A 25,708-nucleotide genomic window follows, 5' to 3' on the forward strand; every position below is an offset into this window, starting at 1 on the left:
TCCTGGACCAGCAGGTCGGTGTGATCTGATCATCAGCAGGTTCCTCTAACGGAGCCAAAGCTCCATCAGGATTTGCTGGTTCCATCGTTGAGCTCCTGCCGTTAGTTGTTTGTTCATATCGTGTGGTTGATTGTGAGATTGTTGCAGCTCCACTCGTGTGTAACTTATCTGGTGATGTGGGGACTGTCGTGTCCTTCACATGGTCGTGAACTTAATGCTGACGACACGTTTCCTCATATTCTGCACTTCACTGCATCACCAGTGAGAGTCACCAACAGACAAAACCTCAGAAAAGTGTGTACACCAGCCTTGGTGTGTGCGTGAAAGACCGCAACTTTCTACGTTCAAGTCATTCTTTGTACATCCGACCGTGAGCGTATAAATTGGCGTAGGCTACGCAGGTTTTTTGTGCGCCGCACGTTTTGTACATGAGGCCCCTGGCCCTCACACAGGCTCAGAGGCCTGGGTGGAGAGTACTGTATAAACCTCCATTAACCAGGAGGGTTGGGGATTTACAGTGGAGGCTCCTGCACGAGGTGCTCGCTGTGAATGCCTTTGTTTCTGTTATTAATCCAAATGTTCAGCCTGTTTGTCCCTTCTGTGCACAGAGAGAGACAGTTTTTCATTGTTTCTTAGAGTGTGCTCGTCTTTCTGCTCTGTTTCACCTGCTGAGTCGAATGTTCTCTATGTTTGGTGAGACTTTTTCACACCAGGTGTTCATTTTATGTGTCAGGCACAGTAAAACGAAAAAATCCAAACGTCAATTGTTACATTTTGTTATTGGTCAAGCCAAAGTGGTGATTTATGTCAGCAGGAGAAGCAGACTGGAGGGTTCTGTGGATACTGATGTTGGATTAATTTTTTTCTCGGATGTTGAAAGTCAGACTGATTTTAATTTCTACTGTCTGACTAACAACATAAAGGAGTTTAATGACATGTGGTGTGTTGACAAGGTGCTGTTTTCAGTGGGGGGCAGCATGCTGCTCTGGAAATATTCTGAGTTGAAATTTATTGGTTTTGTATTGTTTTTATTTGTACTGAAAGTTTTTGTCTGTGTGTTTGGTTGGACACATTTTTGAGTAAATAAAAGTGGTTTGAAAAACTCAAAAAAACTCTCTCTGTTTCTCACACACACACACACACACACATACACACACACACACACACACACACACACACACACACACACACACACACACACACACACACACACGGTCATTAATATTCATTCATTAAACCACAGTATTTTTTCTTCGTCTCATTAATGTAATGTACCATTGCTGTGGATCTTGTCTTTTATAATAATTATTATTAAAAAAGATAACATTTCAAACGTTTTAATGTATTATAATTGTTTTGGGGTTTTCTAGATAAAGAGCACACATATTTGGATATTATACAACTGATTCTGAGAAATCGTTTTTATATTGACATTGATGAACATTTACAATGTGAACATATGACCTTGGTTCTAACTCCTGTCTAAACTTAATTGTGTTTTGCTGTGGGCGGTGCTCCCTTGCTGAAGGCGGCGGTGTGGCCTGTAAGGGTGGTGGTGACAGAGGCTGCCTTTACTGGTCTCCGGGCTGTGGATGACGTGTTCCTGGTGGTGAAGGGAGCATGGGAGGTTGGGATGGAGGAGGCCTGGTGTCCTCTCCTCCGGTAGGAGTCGGCCTCTCATGTGGATGGTGCAGCAGTGGAGACTAAACTGGGAGGGGATGCACCACTACTGTCCATCTGACGTCTCATGTCCATCACCATCAGCTGCAGCCTCCGGTTCTCTTGTATTTGCTGCAGCACATACATCATTGCAGGTGGGCCCTGATACGGCTGTGGCCTACACACATACACAGGTGCTCCAATGTGAATGGGAGATGTCTCTACAACCTCAGGTGATTCTGACCTGGGCGCCGGGTGAGGGGTGTCATCTCTGCAAATCCCTCTCTATACCTCCATTCAGTCTCCTCTATCACAGCGGGGGTTCCTGCAGGGTAACTGACAGCCTGTGGGAGGGTGTACCCTTCATAATCTTCCATCAGTCTTGGTTGTTGCATTCGTCGGCGTGGACGTCCATCTTCACTTGGGGGAACATAAGCCATTATCACTTCTTAATGACCTTATCCGGCTCCAAGGACCATATGTTTTGGAGGCTTAATGATTAACAGTTGTACACTGGCTTTCTCTGTATTTTAATCATGAAGCGCATGTCAAGACTTAAATGAAGAGGCAGGAAGCGGTCAATTTCCTTTACAGTGCTTTATTCCAGTCTAGAGAGTGAACTTACAGTTATGGTGTGTGTGTGTGTGTGTGTGTGTGTGTGTGTGTGGTTCTGGAATAAACCATAGAATAATAGAAATCAATAAACAGCAATAAACATATGTTTAACCATAGCACACAATCCAAATAATAATTTTATAAGCATGAACATTATATACATGAGATAATATCACATTTAACTGGCAACAAAGAAAACAATCAGTGACATTCAGATAACATATCTAATTACTTTTCAGCAATTAGTGAAGTAAATAACACTGCTGGAAATACTCACCAGCAGAATTATAAAATATAACGCATATGGATGTTCTTAAATCAACCACTCTGTCAGGCAAACCTTCAGACCAGTGCTACATATTTGATTATTAGTACAAATGTGGGGATTTTGAATATCTGATTATATTTAAACCAGATATCTACAGATGTGGGACTTCATGATTTGCTACAAGTATTATGCTGCTTAATTTCATATAAATGGGACTTGATTTGAAGATGTTCATGATTTGCTACTAAAATGTTACATAAGCAATCATTTGAAAATTGGAACAAACTAAATGAATTAAGAATGAAAAATGTTTTGTGTTGAAATATGTTTCCTAGCATGATAAATCAATTTGATAATTATTGTGAGGAAATGTTGAGGCAGCGCTTTTAATGAGTGAATATCAAATATTGTCATCAAAGGGGAACTTTATTCAAAAAGTAGCCCTTCTTAGTACAGTGTAAAATCAACAAGGCCAACCCCCGGGAACCTGAACATGAAGAGGCAGTTCTAGATAATGGATGGATCATATTATTCATCTTGGTGAGAGCTCACACATAAACAAACCCTTTACCATGAAAGAAACCTGACAGTCCAGTAGTGATGTCATGGCTGGAACAGGAAGTGGGTGAGAATAAAGACCAGGATGAACCCTGGCTGCACAGCAACCTTGTGCTCAGATCTGTCAGCAGGTTGTAACTTCATCTCGGCTGATTGCAGCTCAGTGATTCCTCTCTGACATCACAGTTGGTCACATGTGCAGCAAACTAACTGCAGCTGACATGAAGTGAATGATCTCAGCTGAACTGAGCTGCAGAGAAACAACATGCTGCTGTTCACTGTGAAGCTCTGACTGGAAACAGACAGAAGAACAACATGTGGATCCTGGAATAACAGCAGCTTCCACCTTTAAAGGACTGGAAGAGGAAGACGTTTCAGCAACATGTGATTCAGGTGTTCTGATGGAAACAGAGACAGACATGTACAAACTCAACTATCTGTCCAACAGAGACAGTTTCTCTGACAGGAGGAGACTCTTGAGACTGAACTCAACACAGAGACACTGAAGAACCCGGATTGGACCTGAACCACAACCCAGGATAAAGAGGTTCAGTGAATGTGGTGTTGAAGGTGTGGATGTGGATCAGTCTGTCAGAAGAGATGCTGTAGAAGGACAGAGTTCCAGCAGGAACGTCCACATAGACTGCTACTCTGTCAGAGACTGAGGAAGAGGAGGAGGAAGGTGTTACTCTGGTATTGTGCCAGACACAGTACCGACCATCATCAGAACATGACAGACTCCAGGAATGATCGTTCATTCCAAAGCAACAGTCTTTAGAGTTTCCTTTCCTGCTGATTCTTCTGTAACTCACTGATACAGAAACTTTTCCTCTCCTCTGGACCTCCCAGTAACAGCGACCCGTAAGAACTTCTCTAAACAGCAGCTGACACCAGATATCAAACCTGTCTGGATGATCAGGATATGACTGATCCTCCTTCACATACGTCATCTTCCTGTTGTTGTCAGACAGTTTGATGCGTTTGTGGACTGTTTTTGGGTCGATGGTGAGTTGACAGGAATCTGATGGAGAGAACAAACAATCCAGCTGCAGTTATTGTTGATCTGTCATTGATCATTGATTGACGCATGAATGAGTGATGTGACAGTGTGAAGATGGTTGAATGTGTGAATGAAATAAAAACACACTTACACTTCCTCAGACCTGGTGTCATCCATCGTTGTCCAGCAGGCTTCACCCTGAAAGGAGGAGGGGGGTCAGACCAGCACAGTCTCTTTCAGCAAACATGGACATTACGTGGCTCTCACACACTGATGAAGGAACAGTCCAACACTTGGACAGGTGCACTTGAATGCAGCATCTCTGAAGTCCTGTCCTATGGTCGTCATGTTCCAGCACAGTTTGAAAACATTCTTTTCATCTGATTTCATCTCTGCTGAATCAGCAGCAGGAGGAGACTGTGTCATGGATGAGTGAAGGTGCAGCTGTTATTGTGCTGTGATGGGACTGAAAACCACACTGCTGTGGTTCTGGGATGTTTACTGGTTAAGAACGGATCAGAGTTGTGAACTGCATCTATCAGCTCTGCTGCACCAGATGAGCTGCAGCAGCTCCATCTGCTCAAAGATCTCTGCTCAAAGTGTCATGGAAAACATTCAAACATCATATGGTTTGTAACAAAAGGCCAACAGCTTTAAGGAACAGGATGAGAAGAGGGGGATATAAAACATGTAAATGCAGATGAAAGGGTCACATCTCTTTTGTAATGCATACCTTCCTCTACGAGGACTAGCATCCACATGTCGGGTGCAGGTATCTGTATTTTATCTGTGCAATTAATAAAAATTGCCACAACAAAATCCAGAGAGCCACAAAGATGATGTCCACAACAACACGATGAAGAGTCCAGCCACTGATGTCCTTCTGTCTTCATACCTGAGATAGTCCAGTCTCCAGCGGGGATCCTCCAGTCCAGCAGACAAAAGCTTCACTGACTCTCCTGGATGGTTGTAGCTCAGGTCCAACTCTCTCAGGTGGGAGGGGTTGGAGCTCAGAGCTGAGACCAGAGAAGCACAGCCTTCCTCTGAGATCAGACAGCCTGACAGCCTGCAGACACACAACACACATGCAGAGACTCTGAGAGAACTGCTCTGAGACTGAAGCTGACTCTGTCCTCGTGTTCACCTGATGATGGTGCTGATGGAAAAGTCAGAAGATCAGCAGAAACACATCAACAATCTTTCAATATCAACCACAGTTCTAACGGTCAACAGTCTGACACTTGGTGGATTCTGACCTGAGAGACTCCAGGTGACAGTGTGGACTCTCCAGTCCAGGACACAGCTTCTTCAGTCCTGAATCCTGCAGGTGGTTGTTACTCAGGTCCAGTTCTGTCAGACTGGAGGACTGAGAGCTGAGAACTGAGGACAGATCTGCACAGATGTTCTCTGAGAGGTTACAGACACTCAACCTGCAGAGGAGATTAAAGAGAGATCATGAGGCTATTTAGGAAAGTTTCTTTATAAAATTTAGGGCCAAATCCACAAAGAACAGATTGCGCCCGCAAATAGCGCTGTGAATTGCGCCGCATTTGCGCCCGCAATTATCCCCGCTTTAAGGTCCTCTTCACAAAAGATTTTGCTCTAATGATATGCCGGCGCAAACACGCCCATAAAGTTTTGCAGCTGAGTGCAATTTTCCCTTGTCTGAGTAAGTGAGCGGAGCTGTTTCCAGTGTTCTCCATATTTCAGCACACAGATTGGTCCATAATGAAAACTGCAGAGAGCACAACAGCCTCAACTTTCACGTATTTGTACTTCTCTAGTATTTCGCATGTATGACATAAGCTAATGAAATGTCAAATGTTAAGAGGCTGTGCGCATTTACGCACAAGGCACAGCACCAGTAACTTCATTAACACTGGATCGGGATCAGATCAGGATCTAATGGTAATTCATGTTCTTTGTTTTGCTACACACACCTACAGGTCAGCTGTTAAACACACACATTCTAGATTTATATATTTATATGGTGGAATTGTTTGTAATAAAGCAGCCCCTTACTGTATGGATGAATCCTGAACTCCGTCCTGTTATTTTTATTTTTAAATCCGAGATAAGTCCACAACCCCACTTGATCTGACTGTCTACAGTCATGTCTGACTGTATATTTCACCCTTAATATCATTCAGTATCACACAAGCTTGAATGATATTGAATAGAGAGAGAAACAGAGACAGAGGGGGAGTGAGGAGTGAGTTTGCGCGCAGTTAATACACGCTTCGAAAAGACGGTATTTGCTCCACTATTTTTGCGTGTAGCAAATAGCGCTGGCCTTTGTGAATTAGACGGTTTTTGCAATGAGGCTTATTTGCATAGAAAGGCGGATGTAAAATTTTGCGCCGAATGTATGAATATTACGGTACCTAATTTACATGCATGCAAATGGCACAGGCGCACCATGACACTATTTGCTTGGCAGCGCAGTTTGTGGTGCAATTCGCCCTTTGCGGGTGCTTTGTGAATTAGACGCTCTCTTTTTGTCTCATTTGCACCGGTTTAGCGGCCGCAAAAGCCGCAAAATCCTTTTGTGGATTTGGCCCTTACTGTACAAGACAACTCAAAGGCAAGACAACTTAAAATAAAAAGATTTTAAAAAAAGAATAAAAAAATTAAGAATTTAAAAGCAGTAATTAAAGACAGACAGACATAAGTCAAAGAGTTTTTCAACTTGACTTAAGGCTATAGAGAGTTTCAGCATCCCTGATGCATTCTGGGAGTTTGTTCCACAAGTGAGGAGCAAAAACTGAACGCTGACTCATCATTGGTTTTATCTCTGGGTATAGAAAGTAGGCTTGTTCCTGACGACCTGAAGGTTCTGGTTGTTGGTTCATCATGGACCAGGAGATCAGAGATGTATTTTGATCCGAAATCAGGTGAAGAGAAAGTGTACTGTTTAGGTTTAAAACATTTATTAAGAGAATACCCTGTGCTATGCTTAACTGTGGATGATGTTTGATAGAGCAAGTAACAGAAGTGAAGGTATAAGGGGATGTTGTAGAGAGTCAAATGACCTGGAATAGACAAGTTGACCAAATAGTGCAGAGAATGGGTAGAGGTATAGCTGTGATTAAACACTGCAGGAAGTTTTTGCCTAATGATTTGATTAAACAGGTGATCCACGCATCAGTCTTGTCAAATGTAGATTATTGCTCTGTGATTTGGTCCAGTAAAACCAAAGTTAACCTGGCCAGACTGCAGGTAAATCAGAACAAAGCAGCTGGTTGAGTCATTCAGCGCTTTTATCAGACCAGTGGAAGTATAATGAATCCCCATCCATCCTGGTGAAGTGGAGAATGTAGGATGCAATATTCATAGATGAGTTTAATCAATAAAGTAGTACTGACGAAAACATCAGAATCATTTTGCAGAAGATTATCATTTTTTTCACACAACAATAATTGGTCGAGTCGGACATCAGCAGGTAATTTTCTGTTGCCTCCATGTAGAAGTAACTTAAACAGAAGACAATGAATCACAGAGCGATGGTGGTGTTGAGTGAATTACCAAACCTTTGGACTTTAAATAATATGATAAGCTTTAAGAAGAAGCTAAAGTTATTTTTGTTTACTCAGGATAATAAAATGGACTGTTAAGAATTGAGCTAATAATCTGTTTATTGTGTTGACACTGTTTCCTTTTCCTCTATTTCTTTTGTGTTTGTGTGTGTAGTTTTGCTGAAGGGGTCTGGGGGGGTGTTTATATTGCTGATTATATTGTTGTTGTTTTTACTTTGAGCATGTGTTCTAGTGTCTGTTGTCTCTGAGTTGTAAGCATTTATGTTTATGTATTTTAATTAATGATAATGTTGTAATTCAGCTGATGATTCTGATGAGACCCCAGATAAACTGCTGTGAAAGATCAGCAGCTAACGGGGATCTAATAAAACAACCAAACAAACAGTTGTAACGGTCAACAGTTGAACACTTGGTGTATTCTGACCTGAGAGACTCCAGGTGACAGTGTGGACTCTCCAGTCCAGGACACAGCTTCTTCAGTCCTGAATCCTGCAGGTGGTTGTTACTCAGGTCCAGTTCTGTCAGACTGGAGGACTGAGAGCTGAGAACTGAGGACAGATCTGCACAGATGTTCTTTGAGAGGTTACAGTCACTCAACCTGCAGAGGAGATTAAAGAGAGATCATGAGGTTATTTAGGAAAGTCTGTGTATTACATTTCATGTACAAGAGAACTCAAAGTGCTTGAAATAAAAAGATTTAAAAAAAATGAATAAAAAAAGTTAAGAATTTAAAAGCAGTCAATAAAAGTCAATAAAAAGGTTTTCAACTTGACTTAAGTCTATAAAGAGTTTCAGCATCCCTGATGAATTCTGGGAGTTTGTTCTTCAGGTGAGGAGCAAAAGCTGAACGCTGACTCATCATGTTTGGTTTTATCTCTGGGTACAGATAGTTCCTGACTGAGGGTTCTGGTTGGTTCATCATGGACCAGGAGATCAGAGATGTATTTTGATCCAAAATCATTCAGAGATTCATAAACCAGCAGCAGGATTTAACATCTATTCTGGGACAGACAGGAAACCAGTGTAAAGATCTAAGAACTGGAGTTGTATGGTCCACTCTCCTCCACATGTCCTTTAGGTCCATAATGACCGTAATGTGTTATTGAATAAGTTAATGTAACCCTGGTGAAAAGTGTGGAGTGAATCTTGTTACCTGTGGACACGCCCCCTACCCTTTGACTGGACACTCCCACTGGAAACAGCCTTTGAACCCTGGGCCAATGGATGCAGGCTCCACACTGCACCATCCTCCACTCTCAATAAATGAGCAGCACCTGCTCAGCCCAGACACACTCATTTGCTCAGGCACACTGTTGCTGCCACCATCACCAAACATTTCCTCTCAAGCCTTGAAGGAAATCTGCAAACCACCTGGATTAGTTCCCACAGCTGAGGTGCTGAATCATAGAAGATTATTGCTGTGGGGTATGGGGCTTCATTCTGCATTGGTCAGGCTTTATTGGAAGCTTTGAATTTCTTTGAACTGATCGAACTGGATGGTGAGCCAACCCTGAACCTTGAATACCTGCAGGAAGGATTTGAACCCCTTGTTCCAGAATTCAATAATCAGGCCCAAGGCAGGCTCAAGCCTGACTTGGACTTTCCTGACTTGACTTGACTGACTTTGACTGTGGTTGAGAACTGAAGTGAAAGTGCACTACTCACGTTATATGTTGTGTCCTTTTTGTAATGTTTGTTTAATCATTTTAACAATATACTGCAGTTAAATTCAAACCTTGGTCTCAGTGTTTCATTGTCCTTCAATCAGCTCCTTGAGTCGAGCTTTGCACAAGCCCCAACTTGATGGTAAACTGATTACATGTGCTACATTAAGCTGCTATGGTTTTGAATCAGCTACTATTGCATGTGGTAAGAGTTATTATTCTAATAGGAAAAGCACTGTTTACTTTAATGGTAGTGATTCCAAGCTGAGAGCCGTGAGCTGTGGGGTTCCGCAAGGGAATTCTTTGGGTCCGCTTTTATTTTCAATATTCAAATTTAAAATAAATTTACTGTTTATTCTAAATCATGCCACCATTGCAATGTATGCTGAAGATTCAACAGTTTATCAGTAAATGGGCGTGCTGAATTAACTGAGATTCAAAGGGTGGAATTAAAATTAACATAAAAATGGATGAGTTCTGAATAAGGTGAAGAGAAAGCGTACTGTTTTAAGTTCAAAATTCAAAAGAAGTGAAGGTATTAGGGGATGTTGTAGAGAGACAATTGTCCTGGAATAGACAAGTTGACCAAATAGTGCAGAGAATGGGTAGAGGTATAGCTGTGATTAAACACTGCAGGAAGTTTTTGCCTAATGATTTGATGAAACAGGTGATACTTGCATCGGTCTTGTCAAATGTAGATTATTGCTCTGTGATTTGGTCCAGTACAACCAAACTTAACCTGGCCAGGCTGCAGGTAAATCAGAACAAAGCAGCTGACTGAACCATTCAGCTTCTTTATCAGACCAGTGGAAGTATAATGAATCCCCATCCTGGATAAGTTGAGAATGTAGGAGGCAATATTCATTGATTAGTTTAATCAATAAAGTAGTTATGACTAACACCAGAAACACTCTACTGAAGATTATCATTTTTTCACACACACAGTCATTTGCCGAGGCGAACATCAGCAGGTAATTTAGATTCAAAATAAAGTCAAAATCAATACATTGAAAGATTCGTCCCACCAAAGAATAAAAAAAAACTACTTTTTTTATTTTTATCTAGGCTGGAGCTATGAGGGTGAGATTTTACACCTCACAGATCATGTGACCCAACAGGGGTAAAAATGAAACTTAATCCTATGACAAAACCAAATACATTTTTGGAAAGGCCTTGACCTGTAGATTAACATAAATCAGAATGAAGCTCATACATGCCTCCTGCTTTGAAATAATGACCATTGAACCTTGACCTTGATGCATTTTAAAGGGTTATAATTTTGCGATAAAATGGACTATAGACATTAAACCAACTGTTATGGAAACCTCTTGATCTAATGTATCATGCCAGAGTAGTCATCACTAGGTGGCGCTATAATATAAGGGTAAAACATGTTTAAAATTAATTTTCACATATTTAACAATTATATATTTAAAATATATTTAAACAAATTTGTGTATCATGCCCTTAAACTACTATGTACACTCTTATTTTAGTATTAATAACCTCCATTTCTTTGAAAAAAACAATATTAGCTAAGAACTACATTTCCCTAGAGTCATGCAGCTTTTCCTCTATTTCTTTTGTGTTTGTGTGTGTAGTTTTGCTGAAGGGGGTGGGGGGTGTTAAAATGTGAACAGCAAATGATTATTTGTTCTATCTCACACTGTCCAGAAAGTTGTTGTGTTGTTGAAAAATGGAAAATATTTTTTATTCTTTATTAATTGAGCTATGGATTTGATTTCTCTTAATATTTGGTTGAGAGTGTGATGAGAAAATGTAAATCCTGACTTTAAAAAGAAGGAATGTAAAGTCATAACGTAATTGTGCTGATTATATTGTTGTTGTTTTTTTTTTTCACTTTGAGCAGGTGTTCTAGTGTCTGTTGTCTCTGAGTTGTGAGCATGTATGTTTGTGTATTTTAATTAATGATAATGTTGTAGTTCAGCTGATGATTCTGATGAGACCCCAGATAAACTGCTGTTAAAGGTCAGCAGATAATGGGCATCAAATAAAACAAACAAACAAACAGTTCTAACGGTCAACAGTCTGACACTTGGTGGATTCTGACCTGAGAGACTCCAGGTGACAGTGTGGACTCTCCAGTCCAGGACACAGCTTCTTCAGTCCTGAATCCTTCAGGTGGTTGTTACTCAGGTCCAGTTCTGTCAGACTGGAGGACTGAGAGCTGAGAACTGAGGACAGATCTGCACAGATGTCCTCTGAGAGTTTACAACCACTCAACCTGCAGAGGAGATTAAAGAGAAATCATGAGGTTATTTAGGAAAGTTTGTGTATTACATTTCATGTACAAGACAACTCACAGGGCTTAAAATAAAAAGATTTAAAAAAATGAATAAAAAAAGTTAGGAATTTAAAAGAAGCAATTAAAGACAGACAGACCTAAGTAAATGAAAAGGTTTTCAACTTGACTTAAGTTAATAAAGAGTTTCATCATCCCTGATGCATTTTGGGAGTTTGTTCTTTAGGTGAGGAACAAAAGCTGAACGTTGACTCATGTTTGGTTTTAACTCTGGTTAAAGATAGTAGGCGTGTTCCTGACGACCTGAGGGTTCTGGTTGGTCCATCATGGACCAGGAGATCAGAGATGTATTTTGATCTGAAATCATTCAGAGATTCATAAACCAGCAGCAGGATTTAACATCTATTCTGGGACAGACAGGAAACCAGTGTAAAGATCTAAGAACTGGAGTTGTATGGTCCACTCTCCTCCACATGTCCTTTAGGTCCATAATGACCATAATGTGTTATTGAATAAGTTAATGTAACCCTGGTGAAAAGGGCTGAGTGAATCTTGTTACCTGTGGACACGCCCACTACCCTTTGTCTAGACACTCCCACTGGAAACAGCCTTTAAACCCTGGGCCAATGGATGCAGGCTCCACACTGCACCATCCTCCTCTCTCAATAAATGAGCAGCACCTGCTCAGCCCAGACACACTCATTTGCTCAGGCACACTGTTGCTGCCACCATCACCAAACATTTCCTCTCAAGCCTTGAAGGAAATCTGCAAACCACCTGGATTAGTTCCCACAGCTGAGGTTCTGAATCATAGAAGATTATTGCTGTGGGGTATGGGGCTTCATTCTGCATTGGTCAGGCTTTATTGGAAGCTTTGAATTTCTTTGAACTGATCTAACTGGATGGTGAGCCAACCCTGAACCTTGAATACCTGCAGGAAGGATTTGAACTCTTGTTCCAGAACTCAATAAGCAAGTCCAAGGCAGGCTCAAGCCTACCTTGGACTTTCCTGACTTGGCTTGACTGACTTTGACTGTGGTTGAGAACTGAAGTAAAAGTGCACTACTCATTTGACAACTCTAAATACTAGTATTTGAAATGACTAATCTAGTCACTGTCTTTTTTTATGTTATATGTTGTGTCTTTTTTGTAATGTTTGTTTAATCATTTTAACAATATACTGCAGTTAAATTCAAACCTTGGTCTCAGTGTTTCATTGTCCTTCAATCAGCTCCTTGAGTCGAGCTTTGTATTTTTTTACTTTTAGAAGCTGTCCTAGTGTCTGTTGTCTCTGAGTTGTGAGCATGTATGTTTATGTATTTTAATTAATGATAATGTTGTAGTTCAGCTGATGATTCTGATGAGACCCCAGAGAAACTACTGTGAAAGATCAGCAGCTAACGGGGATCTAATAAAACAACCAAACAAACAGTTCTAACGGTCAACAGTTGAACACTTGGTGGATTCTGACCTGAGAGACTCCAGGTGACAGTGTGGACTCTCCAGTCCAGGACACAGCTTCTTCAGTCCTGAATCCTGCAGGTCGTTGTTACTCAAGTCCAGTTCTGTCAGACTGGAGGACTGAGAGCTGAGAACTGAGGTCAGATCTGCACAGATGTTCTTTGAGAGTTTACAACCACTCAACCTGCAGAGGAGATTAAAGAGAGATCATGAGGTTATTTAGGAAAGTTTGTGTATTACATTTCATGTACAAGACAACTCACAGGGCTTAAAATAAAAAGATTTTAAAAAATGAATAAAAAAAGTTAGGAATTTAAAAGAAGCAATTAAAGACAGACAGACCTAAGTAAATGAAAAGGTTTTCAACTTGACTTAAGTTAATAAAGAGTTTCATCATCCCTGATGCATTTTGGGAGTTTGTTCTTCAGGTGAGGAACAAAAGCTGAACGCTGACTCATGTTTGGTTTTATCTCTGGGTATAGATAGTAGGCGTGTTCCTGACGACCTGAGGGTTCTGGTTGGTCCATCATGGACCAGGAGATCAGAGATGTATTTTGATCCAAAATCATTCAGAGATTCATAAACCAGCAGCAGGATTTAACATTTATTCTGGGACAGACAGGAAACCAGTGTAAAGATCTAAGAACTGGAGTTGTATGGTCCACTCTCCTCCACATGTCCTTTAGGTCCATAATGACCGTAATGTGTTATTGAATAAGTTAATGTAACCCTGTTGAAAAGTGTGGAGTGAATCTTGTTACCTGTGGACACGCCCACTACCCTTTGGCTGGGCACTCCCACTGGAAACAGCCTTTAAACCCTGGGCCAATGGATGCAGGCTCCACACTGCACCATCCTCCACTCTCAATAAATGAGCAGCACCTGCTCAGCCCAGACACACTCATTTGCTCAGACACACTGTTGCTGCCACCATCACCAAACATTTCCTCTCAAGCCTTGAAGGAAATCTGCAAACCACCTGGATTAGTTCCCACAGCTGAGGTGCTGAATCATAGAAGGTTATTGCTGTGGGGTATGGGGCTTCATTCTGCATTGGTCAGGCTTTATTGGAAGCTTTGAATTTCTTTGAACTGATCGAACTGGATGGTGAGCCAACCCTGAACCTTGAATACCTGCAGGAAGGATTTGAACCCCTTGTTCCAGAATTCAATAATCAGGCCCAAGGCAGGCTCAAGCCTGACTTGGACTTTCCTGACTTGACTTGACTGACTTTGACTGTGGTTGAGAACTGAAGTGAAAGTGCACTACTCACGTTATATGTTGTGTCCTTTTTGTAATGTTTGTTTAATCATTTTGACAATATACTGCAGTTAAATTCAAACCTTGGTCTCAGTGTTTCATTGTCCTTCAATCAGCTCCTTGAGTCGAGCTTTGCACAAGCCCCAACTTGATGGTAAACTGATTACATGTGCTACATTAAGCTGCTATGGTTTTGAATCAGCTGCTATTGCATGTGGTAAGAGTTATTATTCTAATAGGAAAAGCACTGTTTACTTTAATGGTAGTGATTCCAAGCTGAGAGCCGTGAGCTGTGGGGTTCCCCAAGGGAGTTCTTTGGGTCCGCTTTTATTTTCAATATTCAAATTTAAAATAAATTTACTGTTTATTCTAAATCATGCCACCATTGCAATGTATGCTGAAGATTCAACAGTTTATCAGTAAATGGGCGTGCTGAATTAACTGAGATTCAAAGGGTGGAATTAAAATTAACATAAAAATGGATGAGTTCTGAATAAGGTGAAGAGAAAGCGTACTGTTTTAAGTTCAAAATTCAAAAGAAGTGAAGGTATTAGGGGATGTTGTAGAGAGACAATTGTCCTGGAATAGACAAGTTGACCAAATAGTGCAGAGAATGGGTAGAGGTATAGCTGTGATTAAACACTGCAGGAAGTTTTTGCCTAATGATTTGATTAAACAGGTGATACTTGCATCGGTCTTGTCAAATGTAGATTATTGCTCTGTGATTTGGTCCAGTACAACCAAACTTAACCTGGCCAGGCTGCAGGTAAATCAGAACAAAGCAGCTGACTGAACCATTCAGCTTCTTTATCAGACCAGTGGAAGTATAATGAATCCCCATCCTGGATAAGTTGAGAATGTAGGAGGCAATATTCATTGATTAGTTTAATCAATAAAGTAGTTATGACTAACACCAGAAACACTCTACTGAAGATTATCATTTTTTCACACACACAGTCATTTGCCGAGGCGAACATCAGCAGGTAATTTAGATTCAAAATAAAGTCAAAATCAATACATTGAAAGATTCGTCCCACCAAAGAATAAAAAAAAACTACTTTTTTTATTTTTATCGAGGCTGGAGCTATGAGGGTGAGATTTTACACCTCACAGATCATGTGACCCAACAGGGGTAAAAATGAAACTTAATCCTATGACAAAACCAAATAAATTTTTGGAAAGGCCTTGACCTGTAGATTAACATAAATCAGAATGAAGCTCATACATGCCTCCTGCTTTGAAATAATGACCATTGAACCTTGACCTTGATGCATTTTAAAGGGTTATAATTTTGCGATAAAATGGACTATAGACATTAAACCAACTGTTATGGAAACCTCTTGATCTAATGTATCATGCCAGAGTAGTCATCACTAGGTGGCGCTATAATATAAGGGTAAAACATGTTTAAAATTAATTTTCACATATTTAACAATTATATATTTAAAATATATTTAAACAAATTTGTGTATCATGCCCTTAAACTACTATGTACACTCTTATTTTAGTATTAATAACCTCCATTTCTTTGAAAAAAACAATATTAGCTAAGAACTACATTTCCCTAGAGTCATGCAGCTTTTCCTCTATTTCTTTTGTGTTTGTGTGTGTAGTTTTGCTGAAGGGGGTGGGGGGTGTTAAAATGTGAACAGCAAATGATTATTTGTTCTATCTCACACTGTCCAGAAAGTTTTTGTGTTGTTGAAAAATGGAAAATATTTTTTATTCTTTATTAATTGAGCTATGGACTTGATTTCTCTTAATATTTGGTTGAGAGTGTGATGAGAAAATGTAAATCCTGACTTTAAAAAGAAGGAATGTAAAGTCATAACGTAATTGTGCTGATTATATTGTTGTTTTTTTTTTTTTCACTTCGAGCAGGTGTTCTAGTGTCTGTTGTCTCTGAGTTGTGAGCATGTATGTTTGTGTATTTTAATTAATGATAATGTTGTAGTTGGGCTGATGATTCTGATGAGAGCCCAGATAAACTGCTGTTAAAGGTCAGCAGATAATGGGCATCGAATAAAACAACCAAACAAACAGTTCTAACGGTCAACAGTCTGACACTTGGTGTATTCTGACCTGAGAGACTCCAGGTGACAGTGTGGACTCTCCAGTCCAGGACACAGCTTCTTCAGTCCTGAATCCTGCAGGTGGTTGTTACTCAAGTCCAGTTCTGTCAGACTGGAGGACTGAGAGCTGAGAACTGAGGACAGATCTGCACAGATGTTCTCTGAGAGGTTACAACCACTCAACCTGCAGAAGAGATTAAAGACAGATCATGAGGTTATTTAGGAAAGTTTGTGTATTACATTTCATGTACAAGACAACTCACAGGGCTTAAAATAAAAAGATTTAAAAAAATGAATAAAAAAAGTTAGGAATTTAAAAGAAGCAATTAAAGACAGACAGACCTAAGTAAATGAAAAGGTTTTCAACTTGACTTAAGTTAATAAAGAGTTTCATCATCCCTGATGCATTTTGGGAGTTTGTTCTTTAGGTGAGGAACAAAAGCTGAACGTTGACTCATGTTTGGTTTTAACTCTGGTTAAAGATAGTAGGCGTGTTCCTGACGACCTGAGGGTTCTGGTTGGTCCATCATGGACCAGGAGATCAGAGATGTATTTTGATCTGAAATCATTCAGAGATTCATAAACCAGCAGCAGGATTTAACATTTATTCTGGGACAGACAGGAAACCAGTGTAAAGATCTAAGAACTGGAGTTGTATGGTCCACTCTCCTCCACATGTCCTTTAGGTCCATAATGACCATAATGTGTTATTGAATAAGTTAATGTAACCCTGGTGAAAAGGGCTGAGTGAATCTTGTTACCTGTGGACACGCCCACTACCCTTTGTCTAGACACTCCCACTGGAAACGGCCTTTAAACCCTGGGCCAATGGATGCAGGCTCCACACTGCACCATCCTCCACTCAATAAATGAGCAGCACCTGCTCAGCCCAGACACACTCATTTGCTCAGACACACTGTTGCTGCCACCATCACCAAACATTTCCTCTCAAGCCTTGAAGGAAATCTGCAAACCACCTGGATTAGTTCCCACAGCTGAGGTTCTGAATCATAGAAGATTATTGCTGTGGGGTATGGGGCTTCATTCTGCATTGGTCAGGCTTTATTGGAAGCTTTGAATTTCTTTGAACTGATCTAACTGGATGGTGAGCCAACCCTGAACCTTGAATACCTGCAGGAAGGATTTGAACTTTTGTTCCAGAACTCAATAAGCAAGTCCAAGGCAGGCTCAAGCCGGCCTTGGACTTTCCTGACTTGGCTTGACTGACTTTGACTGTGGTTGAGAACTGAAGTAAAAGTGCACTACTCATTTGACAACTCTAAATACTAGTATTTGAAATGACTAATCTAGTCACTGTCTTTTTTTATGTTATATGTTGTGTCTTTTTTGTAATGTTTGTTTAATCATTTTAACAATATACTGCAGTTAAATTCAAACCTTGGTCTCAGTGTTTCATTGTCCTTCAATCAGCTCCTTGAGTCGAGCTTTGTATTTTTTTACTTTTAGAAGCTGTCCTAGTGTCTGTTGTCTCTGAGTTGTGAGCATGTATGTTTATGTATTTTAATTAATGATAATGTTGTAGTTCAGCTGATGATTCTGATGAGACCCCAGAGAAACTACTGTGAAAGATCAGCAGCTAACGGGGATCTAATAAAACAACCAAACAAACAGTTCTAACGGTCAACAGTTGAACACTTGGTGGATTCTGACCTGAGAGACTCCAGGTGACAGTGTGGACTCTCCAGTCCAGGACACAGCTTCTTCAGTCCTGAATCCTGCAGGTCGTTGTTACTCAAGTCCAGTTCTGTCAGACTGGAGGACTGAGAGCTGAGAACTGAGGTCAGATCTGCACAGATGTTCCCTGAGAGGTTACAGTCACTCAACCTGCAGAGGAGATTAAAGAGAAATTATGAAGATTTTTAAAAGTTGATTATGTCATTTAACAAAGAAATAAATTATATAATATCAATGAATGCTGATTATTTCAACTAATAATCAATACATATTAATCATAATGACCGCAACATTTGAACAGGTTTCCTCCATGAACACAACATGTAAAACAGATGTGTCCGTGTTCATCCTTACACAACTTTCTTGGAGGCTTTGACCACCGGCAGCAGCCTCCGTAGAACCTCCTCTGAAGCTGAGTATTTCTTCAGGTCAAACACCTCCAGATCTCCTGATGACAGTAAGATGAAGACCAGAGCCGACCACTGAGCAGGAGACAGTTTATCTGTGGAGAGATGTCCTGACCTCAGGAACTGTTGGACCTCCTCCACCAGAGAACCAGCGTTCAGTTCATTCAGACAGTGGAACAGGTTGATGCTTTTCTCTGCAGACAGATCCTCACTGATCCTCTTCTTGATGTATTCAACTGTTTCCTTATTGTTCTGTGAACTTCTTTGTTTTGGTTCCAGCAGACCTCGTAGGAGAGTCTGATTGGTCTCCAGTGAAAGACCCAGGAGGAAGCGGAGGAACAAGTCCAGGTGTCCGTTCGGACTCTGTAAGGCCTTGTCCACAGCACTCTGATAGATGTCAGTCTCTGCGCTTGTTTTAAACCACCAGAAGGTGTTCTTTTGTTTCTCCAGCAGGTTGACTCCACACTTGATGAAGGTCAGATGGACATGAAGAGCAGCCAGAAACTCCTGGACACTCAGATGGATGAAGCAGAAGACCTGGTCCTGGTACAGGCTGCTCTCGTCTCTAAAGATCTGTGTGAACACTCCTGAGTACACTGAAGCCTCTCTGACATCGATGCCACACTCTCTCAGGTCTGGTTCATAGAAGATCAGGTTTCCTTTCTGGAGCTGCTCAAAAGCCAGTTTTCCCAGAGACTCCACCATCTTCCTGCTCTCTGGACTCCAGTGTGGATCCGTCTCAGCTCCTCCATCATACTTGACCTTCTTCAGCTTGGCCTGGACCACCAGGAAGTGGATGTACATCTCAGTCAGGGTCTTGGGCAGCTCCCCTCCCTCTCTGGTTTCCAGGACTTTCTCCAGGACCGTAGCAGTGATCCAGCAGAAGACTGGGATGTGGCACATGATGTGGACGCTTCGTGATGTCTTGATGTGGGAGATGATCCTGCTGGTCTGTTCCTCTTCTCTGAACCTCTTCCTGAAGTATTCCTCCTTCTGTGGGTCAGTGAACCCTCTGACCTCCGTCACCATGGAGACACACTCAGGAGGGATCTGATTGGCTGCTGCGGGTCGTGTGGTGATCCAGAGATGAGCAGAAGGAAGCAGGTTCCCCCTGATGAGGTTTGTCAGCAGCACATCCACTGAGGTGGACTCTGTAACATCAGTCAGGACCTGATTGTTGTGGAAGTCCAGAGGAAGTCGACTCTCATCCAGACCGTCAAAGATGAACACGACCTGGAACTCTTCAAAGCTGCAGATTTCTCTGGTTTCAGTGAAGAAGTGATGAACAAGTTCCACCAAGCTGAACTTTCTCTCTTTCAGCACATTCAGCTCTCTGAAGGTGAATGGAAGCAGTAACTGGATGTCCTGGTTGGCTTTGCCTTCAGCCCAGTCCAGAGTGAACTTCTGTGTTAGGACTGTTTTACCGATGCCGGCCACTCCCTTCGTCATCACTGTTCTGATTGGTTCATCTCTTCCAGGTGGGAGTTTAAAGATGTCTTCCTGTCTGATGGTTGTCTCTGCTCTGTCTGGATTCCTGGATGCTGCTTCAATCTGTCTGACTTCATGTTCATTGTTGACGTCTCCAGTCCCTCCCTCTGTGATGTAGAGCTCTGTGTAGATCTGCTTCAGTAGGGTTGGGTTTCCTGCTTTAACAATCCCCTCAAACACACACCGGGACTTCTTCTTCAGCTTAGACTTCAGCCGCTTTTTACAAACTGCAGCAAAAGTACCTTAATAAATGTGGAAAACAGAAAGCAATTAGTTTTTATACAATTCAACTTATTTCTCATAAAGAATCGGAATGTGAACCGACGCTGATCAACTCTGACATTACGATGAGCTGTCCAATATTGAGTACTGCAGTAATCTGCAGATAATCTGGAGTTAGCAGGATTCCTGGAAGAGGAAAACCTGGACTAAAATCTTCCAGTTATCTTGTGTTGTTGGTTGGTTTAACATATTTATGCTGTCCTGTACAGGGAGGGTGCTACTCTAGGGGAGGTGGTACCATGTGGGGGGTGAATGTTGTGGCTGATGTGTGAATGATGTTCATCTCCTGAGGCATTCTGGGTCATTTATCCAGCAGCTTAAATGTTCATAGAAATCATCTTACTTCTCAGCAGACACTCAGCCAGCTCCTCCTGCTTCATTCTCCTCAGGACGTTCACTGTGATCTTCACAAACGCCTCTCTGCTCCTCCTCTGCTCTTCATCCTCATCCTCCAACAGATGCTCTAGGGATTCTGGGTAATCTGGACTCAGACCCCTCTGGATCTTCTTCAGCTCGTTCTTCACAAACAGGACAATGTTGTCCTCCAGCAACTGGAACAGAAGACCACATGAAGGACACAATCAGACTGAAACCACTGAGACAAACATCAGACTCATGTTGGACAGACTGACAGTCCACTGATCTCCAGAGACCAGCATGGAGACAAACATCAGACCCATGTTGGACAGACTGACAGTCCACTGGTCTCCAGAGACCAGCGTGGAGACAAACATCAACAGAACAGGTGGAGAAGCAGTTGTTGTTCATGTACAGACCAGAAATATGGAGTCCAGCTGTGTCTGATGCTGCTGGACAGACGGACCGCTGGGAGGCTCTGAGCTCTGCTGGTCCACTCTGTGGAGGAACCAGGAAGAATTAGCTCACATCATGTCTGTCCTCACAGAGACAAATACCAGCTGAAGGTCCATGAAGTCCTGTTTGGATGAGGACAGTCCATCAGAGGACTGGTGGTGGTGAATGTTTACTAGTCCTGCTGATCCACGAGAACGTACACATGACCTCAGTGAGAGCTCTGCTCATTCACATATTCACAAGATCCAGTTCTGCTCCAAGAAAGGATAAGAGATTAAGAAGACGGACAACTGATGGACACATGAAGCAGCTGATGAACTCTGGATCATCATCAGGATCAGTCCTCTGGAAGGTAAGACCTCCATATGTGTCAACCAGAGGAAAAAGCTCCTGACAGGAGATGAAGATCTATGAAGAGGAAGCTCAGATCACCATCAGGTGATGGAGGACCACAGGGGTCCAGGACTACACAGATCTACTCAGATAGAAACATGTGGACATTTCCTAACATGAGGACTGGTATAAATACATTTAATATGTTTAAATACATCTCACCTCTCTGAAACAGAATGTTGGTCTCTTTTAAAGAGAATTAATCTTTCATTTGACCAGTCGCTCTTCAAGGACAAACAGCTGGGTTCATGTTCAAGAGAGTCTCTTTTCTGATGGACCCTGATAGAAGACAAAAGATCGAAATGCAAATATTCTATTTATATGAAAAAGAAGTTACACAGATAAAAATATTTAGTCTATTTAAATAGTATTAAACATAAATCATTGGCAGTGTTTGGATACATCTTTTGGATACGATTGGATACATCTCACCTCTCTGAAGAAGACTGTTGGTCTCCTTTAAAGAAAATGAATCTTTCATTTGATATGTCGCTCTTCAAGGACACACAGCTGGGTCCAGGTCCGGATTCAGATCCAGGTCCAGGTTCAGGTCTGGGTCCAGTTCCAGGTCCAGGTCCAGGTTGATTCCTGTAATAATGATGATTGGTGATGTGAGTCTTGAGCTCTGACATGCAGAAGAGTCACGGACAGTTAGAGATGCTCATCTCACCTCTGATCTTTGCTCCGACTCTCATGTTCCCCACACAGAGAGGTTTTAGAGGGAGGGACTCCCTCCTCTCCGTCCTCACACTGATCCATTCTGCTGAATTCACGTCCACATCAGCTCACACACACACCTTCATCTGCAGAGGAAACACACATCACTGGTGCTGCAAACAGATCAGCTGATCCTGCTATGGTTTGTTACTCTCTTTTGTTTTGTTTTTTTATTTCTACGGAGCAGTACAAGTCACTTTGCTCGATTTTTATATTTGTTTCTTTCTTATCCTTTAAATGTTGGAAAGATTAGATGTGATTGAAGAGGTGATTTTGTGAACAGAGTTTTCACTTTAGAAACTCGAAAATCTTGTTAGTATAAATGGGAGGAATCTCAAAGGTTGATCTGCAGAGACAAAGGTTCAATGTGCAAATATAAGGAGATACAAACATGCTGTATCCAGTGCAAACAAGTAATAAATGTGATATGAGGTGTGATGATTGACAGAGTTCAGAGTCCAGAGTGCTGGGTGTGTCTTGATTAAGAAGTCTTATGACCTGGGAGAAGAAACTTCTTTTACGTCTCTCAGTAAAAATGTTTCAGTTAATCAGCCTGTTTTTTCTGACCCCTGTTTGCATGAACCTCTGGGGAGATTCTGTCTCAACATTGATGCTATTGGAAGTTCAGAAAGACTTCTGGACGAAGGTACTCCATCTTCAGTAGTTACACAAGTACCAAAGAACAACTTCTTCCAGGAACCAAACTGACTTTAATGCTGGAGACAACAGCTTCATTCCAGGAAATAAAAACACCTCACAGTGTGATTGATGAAGAAAAACTAATCACTAGCTGATCATCACTGTGTTTCTGATCTGTGGCTGCAGCAGCAGCTGCCTCACGAGCTTTGGACCATAAAGTGTTTTGCACCCAGCACACCGATGACGTAAAGGAAAAGTCTTAACGCAAAGTTCTACTTTTCTATGTTTACTTCAAAATCTGAAAATTCATACAAAATACAGAAGCAAATCCTTAAATTTTATAAATAAAATAAATTATGTGTCGAAAGACTGTCTAGCTCAAAGGTCCAGTGCCTACAACTTTCACTGAGTTACCGTATATTTATTCTACATACAGCAGCCAATAGAAATGCAGTATTCTGCTTTGTGAGTAGTCACTGGTTTGAACAAATATTCAAACCAACCAAACCAAAGGAATCTTACAAAAAACATTAATCCTCTTAAACATAAATCACATTCATGCAAAACGGCTCCAACAGATCCAAAATAAATCCAATACGAATATTGTCATCTAACAATCAGGTAGATTTGTCTTCAGACACAAGAATGATACTTTCTCCAAACATGGCGGAGCAGAAACCAACAAGACAGTTCCCAAAGACAAATTTCAAACTTACAGTTTCTTCAAACCGTACAAAGAGTTGAAGATGAAGATTCTGCAGTCTGAACAAAACCCACTGAGATGCAACTGAACTGATCCTGGAATGAGTCAGAGCTGCAACTGTGGAGGAGGAGGAGGAGGAGGAGGAAGAGGAGGAGGAGGAGGAGGAGGAGGATGTGAATGGACAGATAGGAAGAGGAGGGGGGGCAGGTAAGGGGAGGAAGAGTCTAATAAATAATCTGGCTGAACTTAAAAAATGAAGGTGACAATTTATATTGAAGGTTGTTAATGAATTTTCAACTAAATTATTGAGTAATTTAACTGCGATTTTTTTTTAGGTGTATTAATTTATTTTGGTTCACCGTTCTTCAGAATAAATCTCGTGATCTACTGGGCTCCTTTGTGTTTCTACCAACAATGTCCATACAGCGGTCAGCTGTTGGGACATAGTGTGTGTGATCTCATCAGAAATGCCACTTGTGGAGTGATTCATCCAGGGCGTGACACCTGCTTCCATCATGAAGACATCCCTTACTTGTCATTCTTGAATATCTCTGAGTTGTTGACTCCAGTGAAGAATCAGGGGTGAGGGTTAGATCCCACAGATCCCACCAGAAAGCTTACCTGTGTAGGATGGCCACCAATGATGACATTCAAAACTTAGACATTAAGCATTTACTGTATATATCGCCACTACTGAGTGTCATTACTGCAGACACTGATAATGACTTGTAGCGATCCTACTTAATTGAATAAACTCATTGGGGCACCACCCTTGATTACAAAAGAAAAATAAATTGTATTCATTAATTTCTCATCTGAAAGTAGGTTCTAATCTGGATTGGTCTGAGTGCATCAAATAAACAACGTTGCGGATCAATTCAAGAAAAATGTATTCAAATAAACAGACACATAATTGCACAATTCAGTGCGCTCTGTCAGAGAAAATGTGATAATGATATGTTTGTTAATCCATTGTGGATTCATTCTCTTGTTTCTCAACTTTCATTTATTTCCAAATGCTATGACGACGGCGCGCCTTTGGAGTGACAGTTTGCTGGTTAGCAACACCAGAACTTTTCACTCATATTTTTCTTAGGGGAGCAATATTGGTCGGAGTCTGCGACTCGCTGTAATCATGGTCTGTCTGTAATTGTCTATCAGAGCATTTAAATTTCAACAATATGCCTTAACTTTGGGTGATTAATTGCTTTTCCCGGAAAATAGATTTTCAATCCACCTTCATATAAAGGCTGCCGATATAATCACAGCAGGAGACAACCTGCTTCTCAAACCGGCCAACATTTATTTTGTTATACACTCTATACCTTAGAACTAGAACTTGTAAGATGTGAGATGACATTGACAAAAAACACGATGGTTGGAGGATGCTCATATCGGTGTTGATATGCAGGACTTGTAGTTAGATCGTTATATATGATGCGGAAGAAGCCATTTCTAGAACAACAGCTTTATTCTTCAACTGTCTCGATACCAATGCAGTAACACAAGAGTACAGTCACAGTGCCGCCTAATGGTCACACAGAGTAATGCACTTGTTTTCAAATATACTATATACATGAAGGGGAAGACCGAAGGTTGAGGACAAACCCTAAACCTCACAAATACAACCAAACAATCAACACTGGGAAACACTTTTGACTTGTTAAAATCCTATCTTTTTGTTCCTTTTTGTAATTCCAGAACTCCCACAAGAAAATGTTTGTAAGGTGGAGGAGGACGGGGTTTTCAGTGACCAGCACCTGGATAACCTGGAGAGGAGCTGCAGCCCGGACCAGGAGGAACCAGGGCATCCACAGACTACAGAACTGGAGGAAGACTCCAGCGGTCAGGAGATGAAACACAAGGACGTAGAGGTGGATATCTCATTGGTCAGTGTCGCTCATGAGAAAGTTGAAAATGGTGAACCAGGACCAAACTGTGGCCAGCTGCTGTTGCACACTTCTCCTGAAGCTCAAAACAAAGATGAGGAAGGGACTGAAAGTTTACGCTCAGACTCCAGTAAAACTGCAGATCCGGAGCCAATGAGACGACACGGTGACCACGAATATGCTGCTGTCCCGTCAGATAGCAACTGTAAATCAAAGATGACCATGACCCACACGGGGAAGAAGGCGTTTTCTTGCAGCACTTGCAGGAAAGAGTTCAGTAAAAGTAGTATTTTAATGGATCACATGAAGATCCACACTAGCGAAAG

At 41.4% G+C, this 25,708-nt stretch overlaps 2 protein-coding genes across 2 annotated transcripts in view; both read right to left on the reverse strand.

Annotated features, from left to right (window-relative positions):
- The window catches only part of LOC133440735 (NACHT, LRR and PYD domains-containing protein 12-like), a 239,256-nt gene extending 218,648 nt beyond the window's left edge, over positions 1–20,608 (reverse strand). The window contains exons 1-5 of the mRNA XM_061718052.1: positions 20,572–20,608; positions 18,406–20,188; positions 11,372–11,545; positions 8,061–8,234; positions 5,357–5,530 (exon numbers count right to left, since the gene is read on the reverse strand). Of these exons, the coding sequence (XP_061574036.1) occupies positions 5,357–5,530; positions 8,061–8,234; positions 11,372–11,545; positions 18,406–20,188; positions 20,572–20,608 (2,342 nt within the window). The remainder of the gene's footprint in view (positions 1–5,356; positions 5,531–8,060; positions 8,235–11,371; positions 11,546–18,405; positions 20,189–20,571) is intronic.
- Positions 2,680–4,888, reverse strand: LOC133440454 (stonustoxin subunit beta-like). The gene is made up of 2 exons (XM_061717714.1): positions 4,252–4,888; positions 2,680–4,121 (listed from the first exon to the last, which is right to left on the reverse strand). The coding sequence occupies exons 1-2, from the start codon at positions 4,271–4,273 to the stop codon at positions 3,589–3,591; spliced, it is 555 nt and encodes a 184-aa protein (XP_061573698.1). The 5' UTR covers positions 4,274–4,888; the 3' UTR covers positions 2,680–3,588.
- Positions 20,609–25,708: the final 5,100 nt, after the last annotated feature.

The sequence above is a fragment of the Cololabis saira genome, chromosome 3 (assembly GCF_033807715.1).
Source record: "Cololabis saira isolate AMF1-May2022 chromosome 3, fColSai1.1, whole genome shotgun sequence".
NCBI lineage: Eukaryota > Metazoa > Chordata > Actinopteri > Beloniformes > Belonidae > Cololabis > Cololabis saira.

Bases quoted from the DNA above. Each gene is read 5' to 3' on its own strand.
- LOC133440454 (XM_061717714.1), bottom strand. From the start codon at position 4,273: ATGACACCAGGTCTGAGGAAGT. The intron at 4,122-4,251 runs GTAAGTGTGTTT...TCTCTCCATCAG, and splicing joins GACACCAGGTCTGAGGAAGT to ATTCCTGTCAACTCACCATC.